Source organism: Coregonus lavaretus, assembly GCF_964263955.1.
Source record: "Coregonus lavaretus genome assembly, contig: HAP1_SCAFFOLD_236, whole genome shotgun sequence".
Taxonomy (NCBI): Eukaryota; Metazoa; Chordata; class Actinopteri; order Salmoniformes; family Salmonidae; genus Coregonus; species Coregonus lavaretus.
The window spans coordinates 294,402-309,662 of NW_028163050.1; the positions used below are offsets into that span (position 1 = coordinate 294,402).

Here is a 15,261-nt window from a genome sequence, read left to right on the forward strand (position 1 = left end):
CTCTTCTTCTACTGTTCATCATGCCCATAGCTGTTTGTTTCTCTCTTCTTCTACTGTTCCTCATGCCCATAGCTGTTTGTTTCTCTCTTCTTCTACTGTTCCTCATGCCCATAGCTGTTTGTTTCTCTCTTCTTCTACTGTTCCTCATGCCCATAGCTGTTTCTTTCTTTCTTCTCAATGTTACCATCTCTCTGTTCGCGTCCCAAATGGCACCCTATTCTCTGCATAGTCCACTACTTTTGAGCAGAGCAAAAAGTATGGGCAAGTGTGGGTCCAGGTCAGAAAGTGCACTATATAGGGAATAGGGTGCCATTCTCTGGTCTAAAGTAGTGCACTATATAGGGAATAGGGTGCCATTCTCTGGTCTAAAGTAGTGCACTATATAGGGAATAGGGTGCCATTCTCTGGTCTAAAGTAGTGCACTATATAGGGAATAGGGTGCCATTCTCTGGTCTAAAGTAGTGCACTATATAGGGAATAGGGTGCCATTCTCTGGTCTAAAGTAGTGCACTATATAGGGAATAGGGTGCCATTCTCTGGTCTAAAGTAGTGCACTATATAGGGAATAGGGTGCCATTCGCTGGTCTAAAGTAGTGCACTATATAGGGAATAGGGTTGCATTTGGGACGCAGTTCAGTCTGTGTCTGGTATCGTCTCTGGCCCCTGGGGTTGATTGGACCCAGGTTATGGTCCCTTTAGGTGGGACTCAGGCAGGCAGCTATACGTCCAGGATCTCCTCGGCCGTACCGCCACATCGTAACCTGTAGCGCCCCGTTCTCCAGCTGATGGTGGGGTCCCACAGCGCCGACAGGAAGATCTGGATGGTCATGGACTCTCTGATGAACCAGGCTACAGCGTAGTCCAGTTTGGAGAAGGCTGGCGCACCACCCTGTGTTAAATAAACAGCTACAGCTTTATTCTCCATGTTTCTGTCTCAAGTTACAGGAAGTAAATCGCTACTCGAGTCTCTTGACTTTCAAAACCTCTCTGGCGCTAGCAAGCACTTGGGGTGCACAGATTAAGTGTGACAATGTAAAAGCAGCTACTGAGAGTCAGTAGAGAGTGTTAGGAGTAGAGCGCACTCCATCCGGTCCCTAAACCTGTGTGTGCGTGCGTGTACCTGGACCCCTCGGAGCTGGATGTAGTCAGAGATGAACCAGGCCAGACAGTGGCACATGAAGAAGACCATTATATCCCAGCGGAACACGTGATGCGCTGCCCAGCCAATGATCAGGCTGGCTACGAAACACTCCGAGATGGGCTCACAGATGGTGGCGGGGAGCATGTTGATACGAAGCTTGGCCCACCTGAGGGGTGAATTAGGATGAGACACCTTAGTAGAAACTGAAGACTTTCCCCAAATGCAGCAGGTCAGTCAGTGGACTTTAAAATGGACTATTAGGGGACTAATACAACAGCTAAATGAACAATGTGTTGAAATGGATAGGTGTGTCTGCTTTGGTTTTCACGGATCCATCAAGTCCAAAGAAGAGCGAAATCCCACAGACCCTTTTCCCTCCAGGAATTCAGACTGACAACCCTGCTCTAGAACACTTTATCCCTCTGGGTCTTCCTCTATGGGATATGTGGACAAACAAAAAGGCCTGATGGCTTACCTGATCATGCGGGACTGGAACTGAGCAATCGAATAGGACCCAGAGTTCTGCATGGCTACCTGCGTTGCCATGGAGAACTTCCATCCCCTGTGAGGGTCAAAGAAAACAGTCAGCCTTCAGTTAAAGGGGAAGTTCAGCCGCAATCACTCCCGTTGATTGTTAGCTAGCAGTGGTTTAGCTTAAATTAGCTGGCGTTTCTAGTGTCTGTTTAAAGAAAACCGACCGTGGGTTACAGTTTGTCCTGGCCTATAGACTATTTTCAGGGTGAGGAACCATTATCATAGACTTCCCCTTTAACACCTAGAGTAAAGACCTGGACAATGGCCATCACATGTTTTTACAAGTTTGTATTTCTTCTGAGTATGGAATGGAAGTGCATCAATAAACCATACCACAGCATTATCAATAACTGGTGTTTAGTGGAGCAATAATCAATAAAACCAGGTCATAGTTTTGGGGGAGGACTAGAAACAGGTCATAGTGTTGGGGGAGGACTAGAGACAGGTCATAGTGTTGGGGGAGGACTAGAAACAGGTCATAGTGTTGGGGAGGACTAGAGACAGGTCATAGTGTTGGGGGAGGACTAGAAACAGGTCATAGTGTTTGGGGAGGACTAGAGACAAGTCATAGTGTTGGGGGAGGACTAGAAACAGGTCATAGTGTTGGGGGAGGACTAGAAACAGGTCATAGTGTTGGGGGAGGACTAGAAACAGGTCATAGTGTTGGGGGAGGACTAGAAACAGGTCATAGTGTTGGGGGAGGACTAGAAACAGGTCATAGTGTTGGGGAGGACTAGAGACAGGTCATAGTGTTGGGGGAGGACTAGAAACAGGTCATAGTGTTTGGGGAGGACTAGAGACAAGTCATAGTGTTGGGGGAGGACTAGAAACAGGTCATAGTGTTGGGGGAGGACTAGAAACAGGTCATAGTGTTGGGGGAGGACTAGAAACAGGTCATAGTGTTGGGGGAGGACTAGAAACAGGTCATAGTGTTGGGGGAGGACTAGAAACAGGTCATAGTGTTGGGGGAGGACTAGAGACAGGCCATAGTGTTGGGGGAGGACTATAAACAGGTCATAGTGTTGGGGAGGACTAGAAACAGGTCATAGTGTTGGGGGAGGACTAGAAACAGGTCATAGTGTTGGGGGAGGACTACAGACCGGTCATAGTGTTGGGGGAGGACTAGAAACAGGTCATAGTGTTGGGGGAGGACTAGAGACAAGTCATAGTGTTGGGGGAGGACTAGAGACAAGTCATAGTGTTGGGGGAGGACTAGAAACAGGTCATAGTGTTGGGGGAGGACTAGAGACAAGTCATAGTGTTGGGGGAGGACTAGAAGGCAAAAGACGTAAACAATAGAAATGAAATGGAAAACAAACAGTAGGGAATAGGGTGCCATTTGGGATGTGGTAACATCTAACAGTAGGGAATAGGGTGCCATTTGGGATGTGGTAACATCTAACAGTAGGGAATAGGGTGCCATTTGGGATGCGGTAACATCTAACAGTAGGGAATAGGGTGCCATTTGGGATGTGGTAACATCTAACAGTAGGGAATAGGGTGCCATTTGGGATACGGTAACATCTAACAGTAGGGAATAGGGTGCCATTTGGGATACGGTAACATCTAACAGTAGGGAATAGGGTGCCATTTGGGATGTGGTAACATCTAACAGTAGGGAATAGGGTGCCATTTGGGATGTGGTAACATCTAACAGTAGGGAATAGGGTGCCATTTGGGATGCGGTAACATCTAACAGTAGGGAATAGGGTGCCATTTGGGATGCGGTAACATCTAACAGTAGGGAATAGGGTGCCATTTGGGATGCGGTAACATCTAACAGTAGGGAATAGGGTGCCATTTGGGATACGGTAACATCTAACAGTAGGGAATAGGGTGCCATTTGGGATGCGGTAACATCTAACAGTAGGGAATAGGGTGCCATTTGGGATGTGGTAACATCTAACAGTAGGGAATAGGGTGCCATTTGGGATACGGTAACATCTAACAGTAGGGAATAGGGTGCCATTTGGGATGTGGTAACATCTAACAGTAGGGAATAGGGTGCCATTTGGGATGCGGTAACATCTAACAGTAGGGAATAGGGTGCCATTTGGGATGTGGTAACATCTAACAGTAGGGAATAGGGTGCCATTTGGGATGTGGTAACATCTAACAGTAGGGAATAGGGTGCCATTTGGGATGTGGTAACATCTAACAGTAGGGAATAGGGTGCCATTTGGGATGTGGTAACATCTAACAGTAGGGAATAGGGTGCCATTTGGGATGTGGTAACATCTAACAGTAGGGAATAGGGTGCCATTTGGGATGTGGTAACATCTAACAGTAGGGAATAGGGTGCCATTTGGGATGTGGTAACATCTAACAGTAGGGAATAGGGTGCCATTTGGGATGTGGTAACATCTAACAGTAGGGAATAGGGTGCCATTTGGGATGTGGTAACATCTAACAGTAGGGAATAGGGTGCCATTTGGGATGTGGTAACATCTAACAGTAGGGAATAGGGTGCCATTTGGGATGTGGTAACATCTAACAGTAGGGAATAGGGTGCCATTTGGGATGCGGTAACATCTAACAGTAGGGAATAGGGTGCCATTTGGGATATGGTAACATCTAACAGTAGGGAATAGGGTGCCATTTGGGATGCGGTAACATCTAACAGTAGGGAATAGGGTGCCATTTGGGATGCGGTAACATCTAACAGTATGGAATAGGGTGCCATTTGGGATGTGGTAACATCTAACAGTAGGGAATAGGGTGCCATTTGGGATATGGTAACATCTAACAGTAGGGAATAGGGTGCCATTTGGGATACGGTAACATCTAACAGTAGGGAATAGGGTGCCATTTGGGATGCGGTAACATCTAACAGTAGGGAATAGGGTGCCATTTGGGATGCGGTAACATCTAACAGTAGGGAATAGGGTGCCATTTGGGATGCGGTAACATCTAACAGTATGGAATAGGGTGCCATTTGGGATGTGGTAACATCTAACAGTAGGGAATAGGGTGCCATTTGGGATGCGGTAACATCTAACAGTAGGGAATAGGGTGCCATTTGGGATGTGGTAACATCTAACAGTAGGGAATAGGGTGCCATTTGGGATGCGGTAATGACTGCACCTGTCAGCGATGGCCTTAGCCATGAAGTAGTCCTCAGCGATGTATTGAGCGAAGGCGATCAGCCCTCCAGCCTGGTCCAGGACATCTTTCCTCATCAGACACGACATTCCTGTCACACACTTAATACCCGTCACGTTGGCTGAGATATAGGAGCGCGGGTGGGACGTGCCAAAGTACACCTGTTAGGAAATGGAGGAAGATTAGTGATAGGACAGATTAGTGATAGGACAGATTAGTGATAGGACAGATTAGTGATAGGACAGATTAGTGATAGGACAGATTACTGATAGGACAGATTACTGATAGGACAGATTACTGATAGGACAGATTAGTGATAGGACAGATTAGTGATAGGTTAGCCAGGCCTAAGACCTCTAAGGGATAATCAACTAGATTCCGTTTTTTCTTGAGTGGATGGGCAGGTGGCCGGAACATAATTACAAATAATTTATAGACTGTAAATTGGCCGCAAGATCGCCAAACAGATAAAATATTTGACTAAAACATAATCACACTACATTTGTATACAATCACATATATCCCTCATCCCTGTCATTCGCAGTAGAAAGAAAAGGAGATATCGCGGAAGAAGATCGGGGTGCTTGGTAAGGAGCCGGCGACGAGTGGCTAATCTGCCTTTGCCATCGATACTATTGGCCAACTTACAATCGCTTGATAATAAAGTGGACGAACTACAAGCACGTATATCCTACCAACGGGACATTAAAAACTGTAATATCTTATGTTTCACCGAGTCGTAGCTGAACGAAGACATGAATAACATACAGCTAGCGGGCTATACGCTACATCGGCAGGATAGAACGGCTGACTCCGGTAAGACAAGGGGTGGCGGTCTGTGTATATTTGTAAACAACAGCTGGTGCATAAAATCTAATACTAAGGAAGTCTTTAGGTTTTGCTCGCCTGAGGTAGAGTATCTCATGATAAGCTGTAGACCCACTATCTACCAAGAGAGTTTTCATCTATATTCTTCGTAGCTGTCTATTTACCACCACAAACCGATGCTGGCATTAAGTCCGCACTCAATGAACTGTATACGGCCATAAGCAAACAGGAAAACGCTCATCCAGAGGCGGCGCTCCTAGTGGCCGGGGACTTTAATGCAGGGAAACTTACATCCGTTTGACCTCATTTCCTCCAGCATGTTAAATGTGCAACCAGAGGGGAAAAAACTCTAGACCACCTTTACTCCACACACAGAGACGCATACAAAGCTCTCCCTCGCCCTCCATTTGGCAAATCTGACCATAACTCTGTCCTCCTGATTCCTGCTTATAAGCAAAAACTAAAGCAGGAAGCACCAGTGACTCGGTCAATAAAAAAGTGGTCAGATGACGCAGATGCTAAACTACAGGACTGTTTTGCTAGCACAGACTGGAATATGTTCCGGGATTCTTCAGATGGCATTTTGGAATACACCACATCAGTCACTGGCTTCATCAATAAGTGCATTGATGACGTCGTCCCCACAGTGACTGTACGTACCCCAACCAGAAGCCATGGATTACAGGCAACATCTGCACTGAGCTAAAGGGTAGATCTGCCGCTTTCAAGGAACGGGACTCTAACCCGGACGCTTATAGGAAATCCCGCTATGCCCTCCGACGAACCATCAAACAGGCAAAGAGTCAATACAGGACTAAGATTGAATCGTACTACACCGGCTCCGACGCTCGTCGGATGTGGCAGGGCTCGAAAACTATTACAGACTACAAAGGGAAGCACATCCCCAAGCTGCCCAGTGACACTAGCCTACCAGACGAGCTAAATCACTTCTATGCTCGCTTAGAGGCAAGTAACACAAACATGCATGAGAGCATCAGCTGTTCCGGACAACTGTGTGATCACGCTCTCCGTAGCCGATGTGAGTAAGACCTTTAAACAGGTCAACAAGGCCGCAGGGCCAGACGGATTACCAGGACGTGCACTCCGAGCATGCACTGACCAACTGGCAAGTGTCTTCACTGACATTTTCAACCTCTCCCTGTCTGAGTCTGTAATACCAACATGTTTCAAGCAGACCACCATAGTCCCTGTGCACAAGAACACCAAGATAACCTGCCTAAATGACTACCAACCTAATAGCACTCACGTCTGTAGCCATGAAGTGCTTTGAAAGGCTGGTCATGGCTCACATCAACACCATTATCCCAGAAACCCTAGAGCCACTCCAATTTGCATACCGCACCAACAGATCCACAGATGATGCAATCTCTATTGTACTCCACACTGCCCTTTCACACCTGGACAAAAAGGAACACCTATGTGAGAATGATTTTCATTGGACTACAGCTCAGCGTTCAACACCATAGTGCCCTCAAAGCTCATCACTAAGCTACGGACCCTGGGACTAAACACCTCCCTCTGCAACTGGATCCTGGACTTCCTGACGGGCCGCCCCCAGGTGGTAAGGGTAGGTAACAACACATCTGCCACGCTGATCCTCAACACGGGGGCCCCTCAGGGGTGCGTGCTCAGTCCCCTCCTGTACTCCCTGTTCACCCATGACTGCATGGCCAGCCACGACTCCTGGGGCGGCAGGTAGCTTAGTGGTTAAGAGCGTTGTGCCAGTAACCGAAAGGTCGCTGGTTCTAATCCCCGAGCCGACTAGGTGAAAAATCTGTCAATGTGCCCTTGAGCAAGGCATTTAACCCTAATTGCTCATGTAAGTCGCTCTGGATAAGAGTGTCTGCTAAATGACCCAAAAAAATAAAAAATAATAAAAAATATATATAAAAAATAAAAATAAATTAAGTTTGCCGACGACACAACAGTGGTAGGCCTGATCACCGACAACGACGAGACAGCCTATAGGGAGGAGGTCAGAGACCTGGCCGTGTGGTGCCAGGTCAACAACCTCTCCCTCAACGTGACCAAGACAAAGGAGATGATTGTGGACAACAGGAAAAAGAAGAGGACCGAGCACGCCCCTATTCTCATCGACGGGGCTTTAGTGGAACAGGTTGAGAGCTTCAAGTTCCTTGGTGTCCACATCAACAACAAACTAAAATGGTCCAAGCACACCAAGACAGTCGTGAAGAGGGCACGACAAAACCTATTCCCCCTAAAGAGACTGAAAAGATTTGGCATGGGTCCTCAGATCCTCAAAAGATTATACAGCTGCACCATCGAGAGCATCCTGACTGGTTTCATCACTGCCTAGTGTGACAACTGCTCGGCCTCCGACCGCAAGGCACAACAGAGGGTAGTGCGTACGGCCCAGTACATCACTGGGGCCAAGCTTCCTGCCATCCAGGACCTCTACACCAGGCGGTGTCATAGGAAGCCCCTAACAATTGTCAAAGACTCCAGCCACCCTGGTCATAGACTGTTCTCTCTGCTACCGCACGGCAAGCGGTACCGGTGCACCAAGTCTAGGTGACAAATACAATTTTATTTGATTTACATAAGTATTCAGACCCTTTACTCAGTACTTTGACGTGGCTTTGGCAGCGATTACAGCCTTGAGTCTTCTTGGGTATGACGCTACAAGCTTGGCACACTTGTATTTGGGGAGTTTCTCATTCATCTGCAGATCCTCTCAAACTCTGTCCGGTTGGATGGGGAGCGTCGCTGCACAGCTATTTTGAGGTCTCTCCAGAGATGTTCGATCGGGTTCAAGTCCGGGCTCTGGCTGGGCCACTCAAGGACATTCAGAGACTTGTCCCGAAGCCACTCCTGTGTTGTCTTCGCTGTGTGTTTAGGGTCGTTGTCCTGTTGGAAGGTGAATCTTCGCTCTGGAGCAGGTTTTCAAAGATTTTTCTGTACTTTGCTCAGTTCATCTTTCCCTCGATCCTGACTAGTCTCCCAGTCCCTGCCGCTGAAAAACATCCCCACAACATGATGCTGCCACCACCATGCTTCACCGTAGGGATGGTGTCAGGTTTCCTCCAGACATGACGCTTGGCATTCAGGCCAAAGAGTTCAATCTTTGTTTCATCAGACCAGAGAATCTTGTTTCTCATGGTCTGAGAGTCTTTAGGTGCCTTTTGGCAAACGCCAAGCGGGCTGTCATGTGCATTTTACTGAGAAGTGGCTTCCGTCTGGTCACTCTACCATAAAGGCCTGATTGGTGGAGTGCTGCAGAGATGGCTGTCCTTCTGGAAGGTTCTCCCATCTCCACAGAGGAACTCTAGAGCTCTGTCAGAGTCTCCTCCCTGACCAAGGCCCTTCTCCCCTGATTGCTCAGTTTGGCCGGGCGGCCAGCTCTAGGAAGAGTCTTGGTGGTTCCAAACTTCTTCCATTTAAGAATGATGGAGGCCACTGTGTTCTTGGGGACCTTCAATTCTGTAGAAATGTCTGGAGAGACCTGAAAATAGCTGTGCAGCAACGCTCCCCATTCAACCTGACAGAGCTTGAGAGGATCTGCAGAGAGGAATGGGAGAAACTCCCCAAATACAGGTGTGCCAAGCTTGTAGCGTCATACCCAAGAAGACTCGAGGCTGTAATCGCTGCCGAAGGTGCTTCAACAAAGTACTGAGTAAAGGGTCTGAATGCTTATGTAAATGTGATATTTCAGTTTTGTATTTTTAATAAATTAGCAAACATTTCTAAAAACCTGTTTTTGCTTTGTCATTATTGGGTATTGTGTGTAGATTGATGAGGATTTTTATTTATTTAATCAATTTTAGAATAAGGCTGTAATGTAACAAAATATGGAAAAAGTCTAGGGGTCTGAATATTTTCCGAAATACATTTCTGAACTTCGGTCAATTTCTTTGTGTGCGAACCACCCTTCATTTGCTTTACTTTATTGTTCATTGGTATAACGCACCAAACAAATACTATTTAAGTTTACATTTGAGCACGATAGTACCTGCTTTATACACCTGTCAAACAGATGGCCAATAAAAACGTTTTTATTTCACCTTTATTTTGAGTCAATGCTGAGACCAGATGACCAGCACCACAATAAACACATTAAACTACACATTCATATACACAATAAAATACACGTTATTATACACTAGAATACACTACACGAAAAGCACAATCATACAAAATAATTTATTCAGTAAAAAGGTTCCCTAACAACCATCTGAAATGCCCTTACGGCACCAATTCCTCCCATTTTAAAGTGCACTGTAGATCATTTCACACGTAAAGTAAAAAAAAAACTAAAAGCAGATCTACACAACTCAGTGGAGATCGAAGAGAGCGAGTTAGCCATCCCTGAGCCCGGGTCCTGGCGTCCCGCGGGTGGTTTTATTTGAGCGGAAAATCAGCTCCAAGTGATTTGATTTTTGGAAATCTGTTCCCAAGTATTCCCACGCATAATAGAGAGACATTATCGTATATACAAATGTAAGCAAGGTTTGAAATTATTATGTTTTAGTCAAATATGTGACCCACCACCTGGATTCGGTCCTATGTAGCAAAATCTTGAATTGTGTTTTTTACATTGGATAAAAGTAGAGACTCAGAGATACAGAATGGTATAAAATACACTGCAGTTGAGGAACAATGGGAAAGTAATTCTGCTTTGAAAGTTGATAAACTTGTAACCCCACTTTTGACAAAGTGGCCCGAGAATGTTTTGGTACACCTACTGGAGAGCTCTTCTTTGTCTACACCCATTCAGCATCGTTCACACCCTCTAAAGCCTTAGCCCCACCCATCTCTTTAAGGATTCACGTGAGGCCATGTGCTAAACAGAGTGAGTAGTGTAGTAAACAACCAAAGATTCCAAGACTAAAAGTGGTGAAAGTAGCAGCCTACAATAAATAAAAACTCCCGGTAAAATACACTTTATCTAGTCCTTGGCCTATATCCTAATCTGACTTTGGTGCAGGTCAAGTTGTTCTTCACTGTACCGTCTCTGGTAAACAAACTCTATATCAAATAAAATCTAAGTGTATTTGTCACATGCACAGGATACAGAAGGTGTAAACGGTACCGTGAAATGGTTACTTGGATATTTGCATAGTAGCAATATCAAAAACAGAAAGTGTCCTGATAAAAATATTTTATAATTATTAGACGACGCTTACCCATACACATTTACATCATTTAGCAGACGCTCTTATCCAGAGCGACTTACAAATTGATGCATTCAACTTATGATAGCCAGTGGGACAACCACTTTTTTTTTTTTATGGGGGGTGGGGGATGAAGGATTACTTTATACTATTCCAGGTATTCCTTAAAGAGGTAGGGTTTCAAGTGTCTCCGGGAAGGTGGTCAGTGACTCCGCTGTCCTGGCGTCGTGGGGGAGCTGGTTCCACCAATGGGGTGCCAGAGCAGCTTGTCTAAATTGATGGGTCATGTGAAAGAAATGCTTTAAACCACTCCCCCCTAGCCACATCTAGCTAAGTGGATGGTCACTATTGTCTAGACATGGACAGATGTTCATGAAATACAGTAGATGGTCGTAATCATCCCCAGACACACCTGGCCACACCCCCAGACCCACCTGGCCACACCCCCAGACACACCTGGCCCGTAATCACCCCCAGACACACCTGGCCACACCCCCAGACCCACCTGGCCACACCCCCAGACACACCTGGCTAACTTGACGGGTCATGTAATCATCTGGAGAAGTGGAGCCTTTTGTTTAGACATGTAGCTAGCTAGCTAAACAATTAACCAGCATAATCCCAACTCATACTGCTACCAATACAAACATTGTCATAGTTGTATTATAAATCTGCAGGTAGCTAAAGCTAATCAACTAGGTTTAATGTTAGCTAGATTTTTTTTTGTTTTTTTGTTGTTGGTATTTTACCCCCATTTTCGTGGTATCTAATTGGTAGTTACAGTCTTGTCCCATCGCTGCCACTCCCGTACAGACATGGGAGAGGCGAAGGTCGAGAGTCGTGCGTCCTCCGAAACACAACCCAACCGAGCCGCACTGCTTCTTGACACTGCTCGCTTAACCTGGAAGCCAGCCGCACCAATGTGTCGGAGGAAACACCGTACACCTGGCTACCGTGTCAGCGTGCACTGCGGCCGGCCCGCCACAGGAGTCGCTAGTGCGCGATGGGACAAGAACATCCCTGCCGGCCAAACCCTCCCCTACCCTGGACGACGCTGGGCCAATTGTGCGCCGCCCCATGGGTCTCCCGGTCGCGGCCGGGTTAGCTAGATTTCTGATTCGAATAATATTACTACACAGATCATACACGTAACATTAGCTAGCGAGTCAGCAAGCTAACGTTCACTAGCTAGCTTACAGTACGCTTTAAATTGCAATGAAAACGACTTTTACAAAATTGGAAAATTTGAATATCTAAAAATGTAGCTAGACTCTTACCTGTGTACATGGATGAACGCTTCACGGCTGACTGGAACCCTTCAACTCTGTTTTGTTTGTAGCTACATCTTGTTTGGCCAGCGTTGTGTCAAGTCACTCCGGTTCACACTGACCGTGGCGTGTGCAGAAAGTAGCCCATCACAACTTTTTCCAACCGATCTCGATGGCTAACGTTATATCTTTCAAAAAACGCATCGGTAGAAAGGACTATCAACACATACTGTGGGCGGCAGGTAGCTTAGTGGTTAAGAGCGTTGTGCCAGTAACCGAAAGGTTGCTGGTTCTAATCCCGAGCCGACTAGGTGAACAATCTGTCGATGTGCCCTTGAGCAAGGCACTTAACCCTATTTGCTCCTGTAAGTCTCTCTGGATAAGAGCATCTGCTAAATGACAAAAATGTAAATGTAAAATGATACTGAGCAGCTCATGTTATAGACAGAAGCACGCTACATGGCAGACCAATCCAAACTCATCTCACGGCATGTCCAGCCCATCCATTATCTCAGCCAATCATGGCTAGCGGGAAGGTACCTGTCTTTTTTCGGCTAAACCAACTAGGCTCGTAATTGAAATGTATTTGTATTTAGAGATGGAATACAAGTTTGTTATTAAGGCACATGAAAAAAAAAAAAGATGTTCAAATGCCTCTCCTAGTTTACTGAAACAAGTCATATATTATATCTGTTTGGGCTTAAGTTATATATTTAAAAAAATATCCATACAGTTACATGTCGGGATATTATTTTTGACTATATATATATATATAATATCGTATCGACAATATCGCAATATTATTTGTGTACTAGTCGGCTGTAGCTGCACCAAACCAGTATGTTTCCTCCATAGCTTGTTCTCCATCTTCTTTTTAAATAGGACGCCAATTTGTTTCAGCATTGACTGCTTGTCAGAATACATGTTTCCCTCCCTATGGCTTTCGCAAATTGAACGCGCCTTCGAGAGGAATAATTATCTCGCATAGAACACACAACAAGCCGACTAGGTAAAGAGGTCAACCATTCTACTATGGCGTGGTCTGATTTTGTTTTAATAACAACATTACAAAAATAGACTGGAAAGGTCCATCCATAAAGTAGAGGCTTTAAATGACTTTACCAGCAGCTACAGTAGGTTACACACAGCTGGCTGAGTCTTTACCAGCAGCTACAGTAGGCTACACACAGCTGTCCGAGTCTTTACCAGCAGCTACAGTAGGCTACACACAGCTATCTGAGTCTTTACCGGCAGCTACAGTAGGCTACACACAGCCGGCTGAGTCTTTACCGGCAGCTACAGTAGGCTACACACAGCTGTCCGAGTCTTTACCGGCAGCTACAGTAGGCTACACACAGCTGGCTGAGTCTTTACCAGCAGCTACAGTAGGCTACACACAGCTGTCCGAGTCTTTACCAGCAGCTACAGTAGGCTACACACAGCCGGCTGAGTCTTTACCGGCAGCTACAGTAAGCTACACACAGCTGTCCGAGTCTTTACCAGCAGCTACAGTAGGCTACACACAGCTGTCCGAGTCTTTACCAGCAGCTACAGTAGGCTACACACAGCTGTCCGAGTCTTTACCAGCAGCTACAGTAGGCTACACACAGCTGTCCGAGTCTTTACCAGCAGCTACAGTAGGCTACACACAGCTGTCCGAGTCTTTACCAGCAGCTACAGTAGGCTACACACAGCTGTCCGAGTCTTTACCAGCAGCTACAGTAGGCTACACACAGCTGTCCGAGTCTTTACCAGCAGCTACAGTAGGCTACACACAGCTGTCCGAGTCTTTACCGGCAGCTACAGTAGGCTACACACAGCTGGCTGAGTCTTTACCAGCAGCTACAGTAGGCTACACACAGCTGTCCGAGTCTTTACCAGCAGCTACAGTAGGCTACACACAGCTGGCTGAGTCTTTACCAGCAGCTACAGTAGGCTACACACAGCTGGCTGAGTCTTTACCGGCAGCTACAGTAGGCTACACACAGCTGTCCGAGTCTTTACCAGCAGCTACAGTAGGCTACACACAGCTGTCAGAGTCTTTACCAGCAGCTACAGTAGGTTACACACAGCTGTCCGAGTCTTTACCAGCAGCTACAGTAGGCTACACACAGCTGTCCGAGTCTTTACCAGCAGCTACAGTAGGCTACACACAGCTGTCTGAGTCTTTACCAGCAGCTACAGTAGGCTACACACAGCTGTCCGAGTCTTTACCAGCAGCTACAGTAGGCTACACACAGCTGTCTGAGTCTTTACCAGCAGCTACAGTAGGCTACACACAGCTGTCTGAGTCTTTACCAGCAGCTACAGTAGGCTACACACAGCTGTCCGAGTCTTTACCAGCAGCTACAGTAGGTTACACACAGCTGTCTGAGTCTTTACCAGCAGCTACAGTAGGCTACACACAGCTGTCTGAGTCTTTACCAGCAGCTACAGTAGGCTACACACAGCTGTCTGAGTCTTTACCAGCAGCTACAGTAGGCTACACACAGCTGTCTGAGTCTTTACCAGCAGCTACAGTAGGCTACACACAGCTGTCTGAGTCTTTACCAGCAGCTACAGTAGGCTACACACAGCTGTCCGAGTCTTTACCAGCAGCTACAGTAGGTTACACACAGCTGTCTGAGTCTTTACCAGCAGCTACAGTAGGCTACACACAGCTGTCTGAGTCTTTACCAGCAGCTACAGTAGGCTACACACAGCAGTCTGAGTGGAGCATTATAGACTGTTTAGTCCCTTCATCTGATTGTCTGCAAACAGTCACGCATGTCAGTTCAGCGCACCCAGCGTAACATAGAAAATACTATATTTGAGAATATATTTTGTTTCCTTGATTCCTAACATCCTCTCTCCTCGCTGGAGGTCAGAGGGGAGGGACCTTAAACCTTCTCTAGCTATACACTGGAGGAGGAGGTCAGAGGGGAGGGACCTTAAACCTTCTCTAGTTATACACTGGAGGAGGTCAGAGGGGAGGGACCTTAAACCTTCTCTAGTTATACACTGGAGGAGGAGGTCAGAGGGGAGGGACCTTAAACCTTCTCTAGTTATACACTGGAGGAGGTGGTCAGAGGGGAGGGACCTTAAACCTTCTCTAGCTATACACTGGAGGACGAGGTCAGAGGGGAGGGACCTTAAACCTTCTCTAGTTATACACTGGAGGAGGTCAGAGGGGAGGGACCTTAAACCTTCTCTAGTTATACACTGGAGGAGGTGGTCAGAGGGGAGGGACCTTAAA

At 46.5% G+C, this 15,261-nt stretch overlaps 1 protein-coding gene across 1 annotated transcript in view; it reads right to left on the bottom strand.

The window, feature by feature from the left end:
* Positions 1-458: 458 nt before the first annotated feature.
* LOC311118552 (ceramide glucosyltransferase) overlaps positions 459-15,261 on the bottom strand; it is a 54,818-nt gene continuing 40,015 nt past the window's right edge. Inside the window, exons 6-9 of the mRNA XM_084193344.1 lie at positions 4,760-4,938; positions 1,617-1,703; positions 1,121-1,307; positions 459-889 (exon numbers count right to left, since the gene is read on the bottom strand). Of these exons, the coding sequence (XP_084049470.1) occupies positions 719-889; positions 1,121-1,307; positions 1,617-1,703; positions 4,760-4,938 (624 nt within the window). The 3' untranslated portion in view covers positions 459-718. The remainder of the gene's footprint in view (positions 890-1,120; positions 1,308-1,616; positions 1,704-4,759; positions 4,939-15,261) is intronic.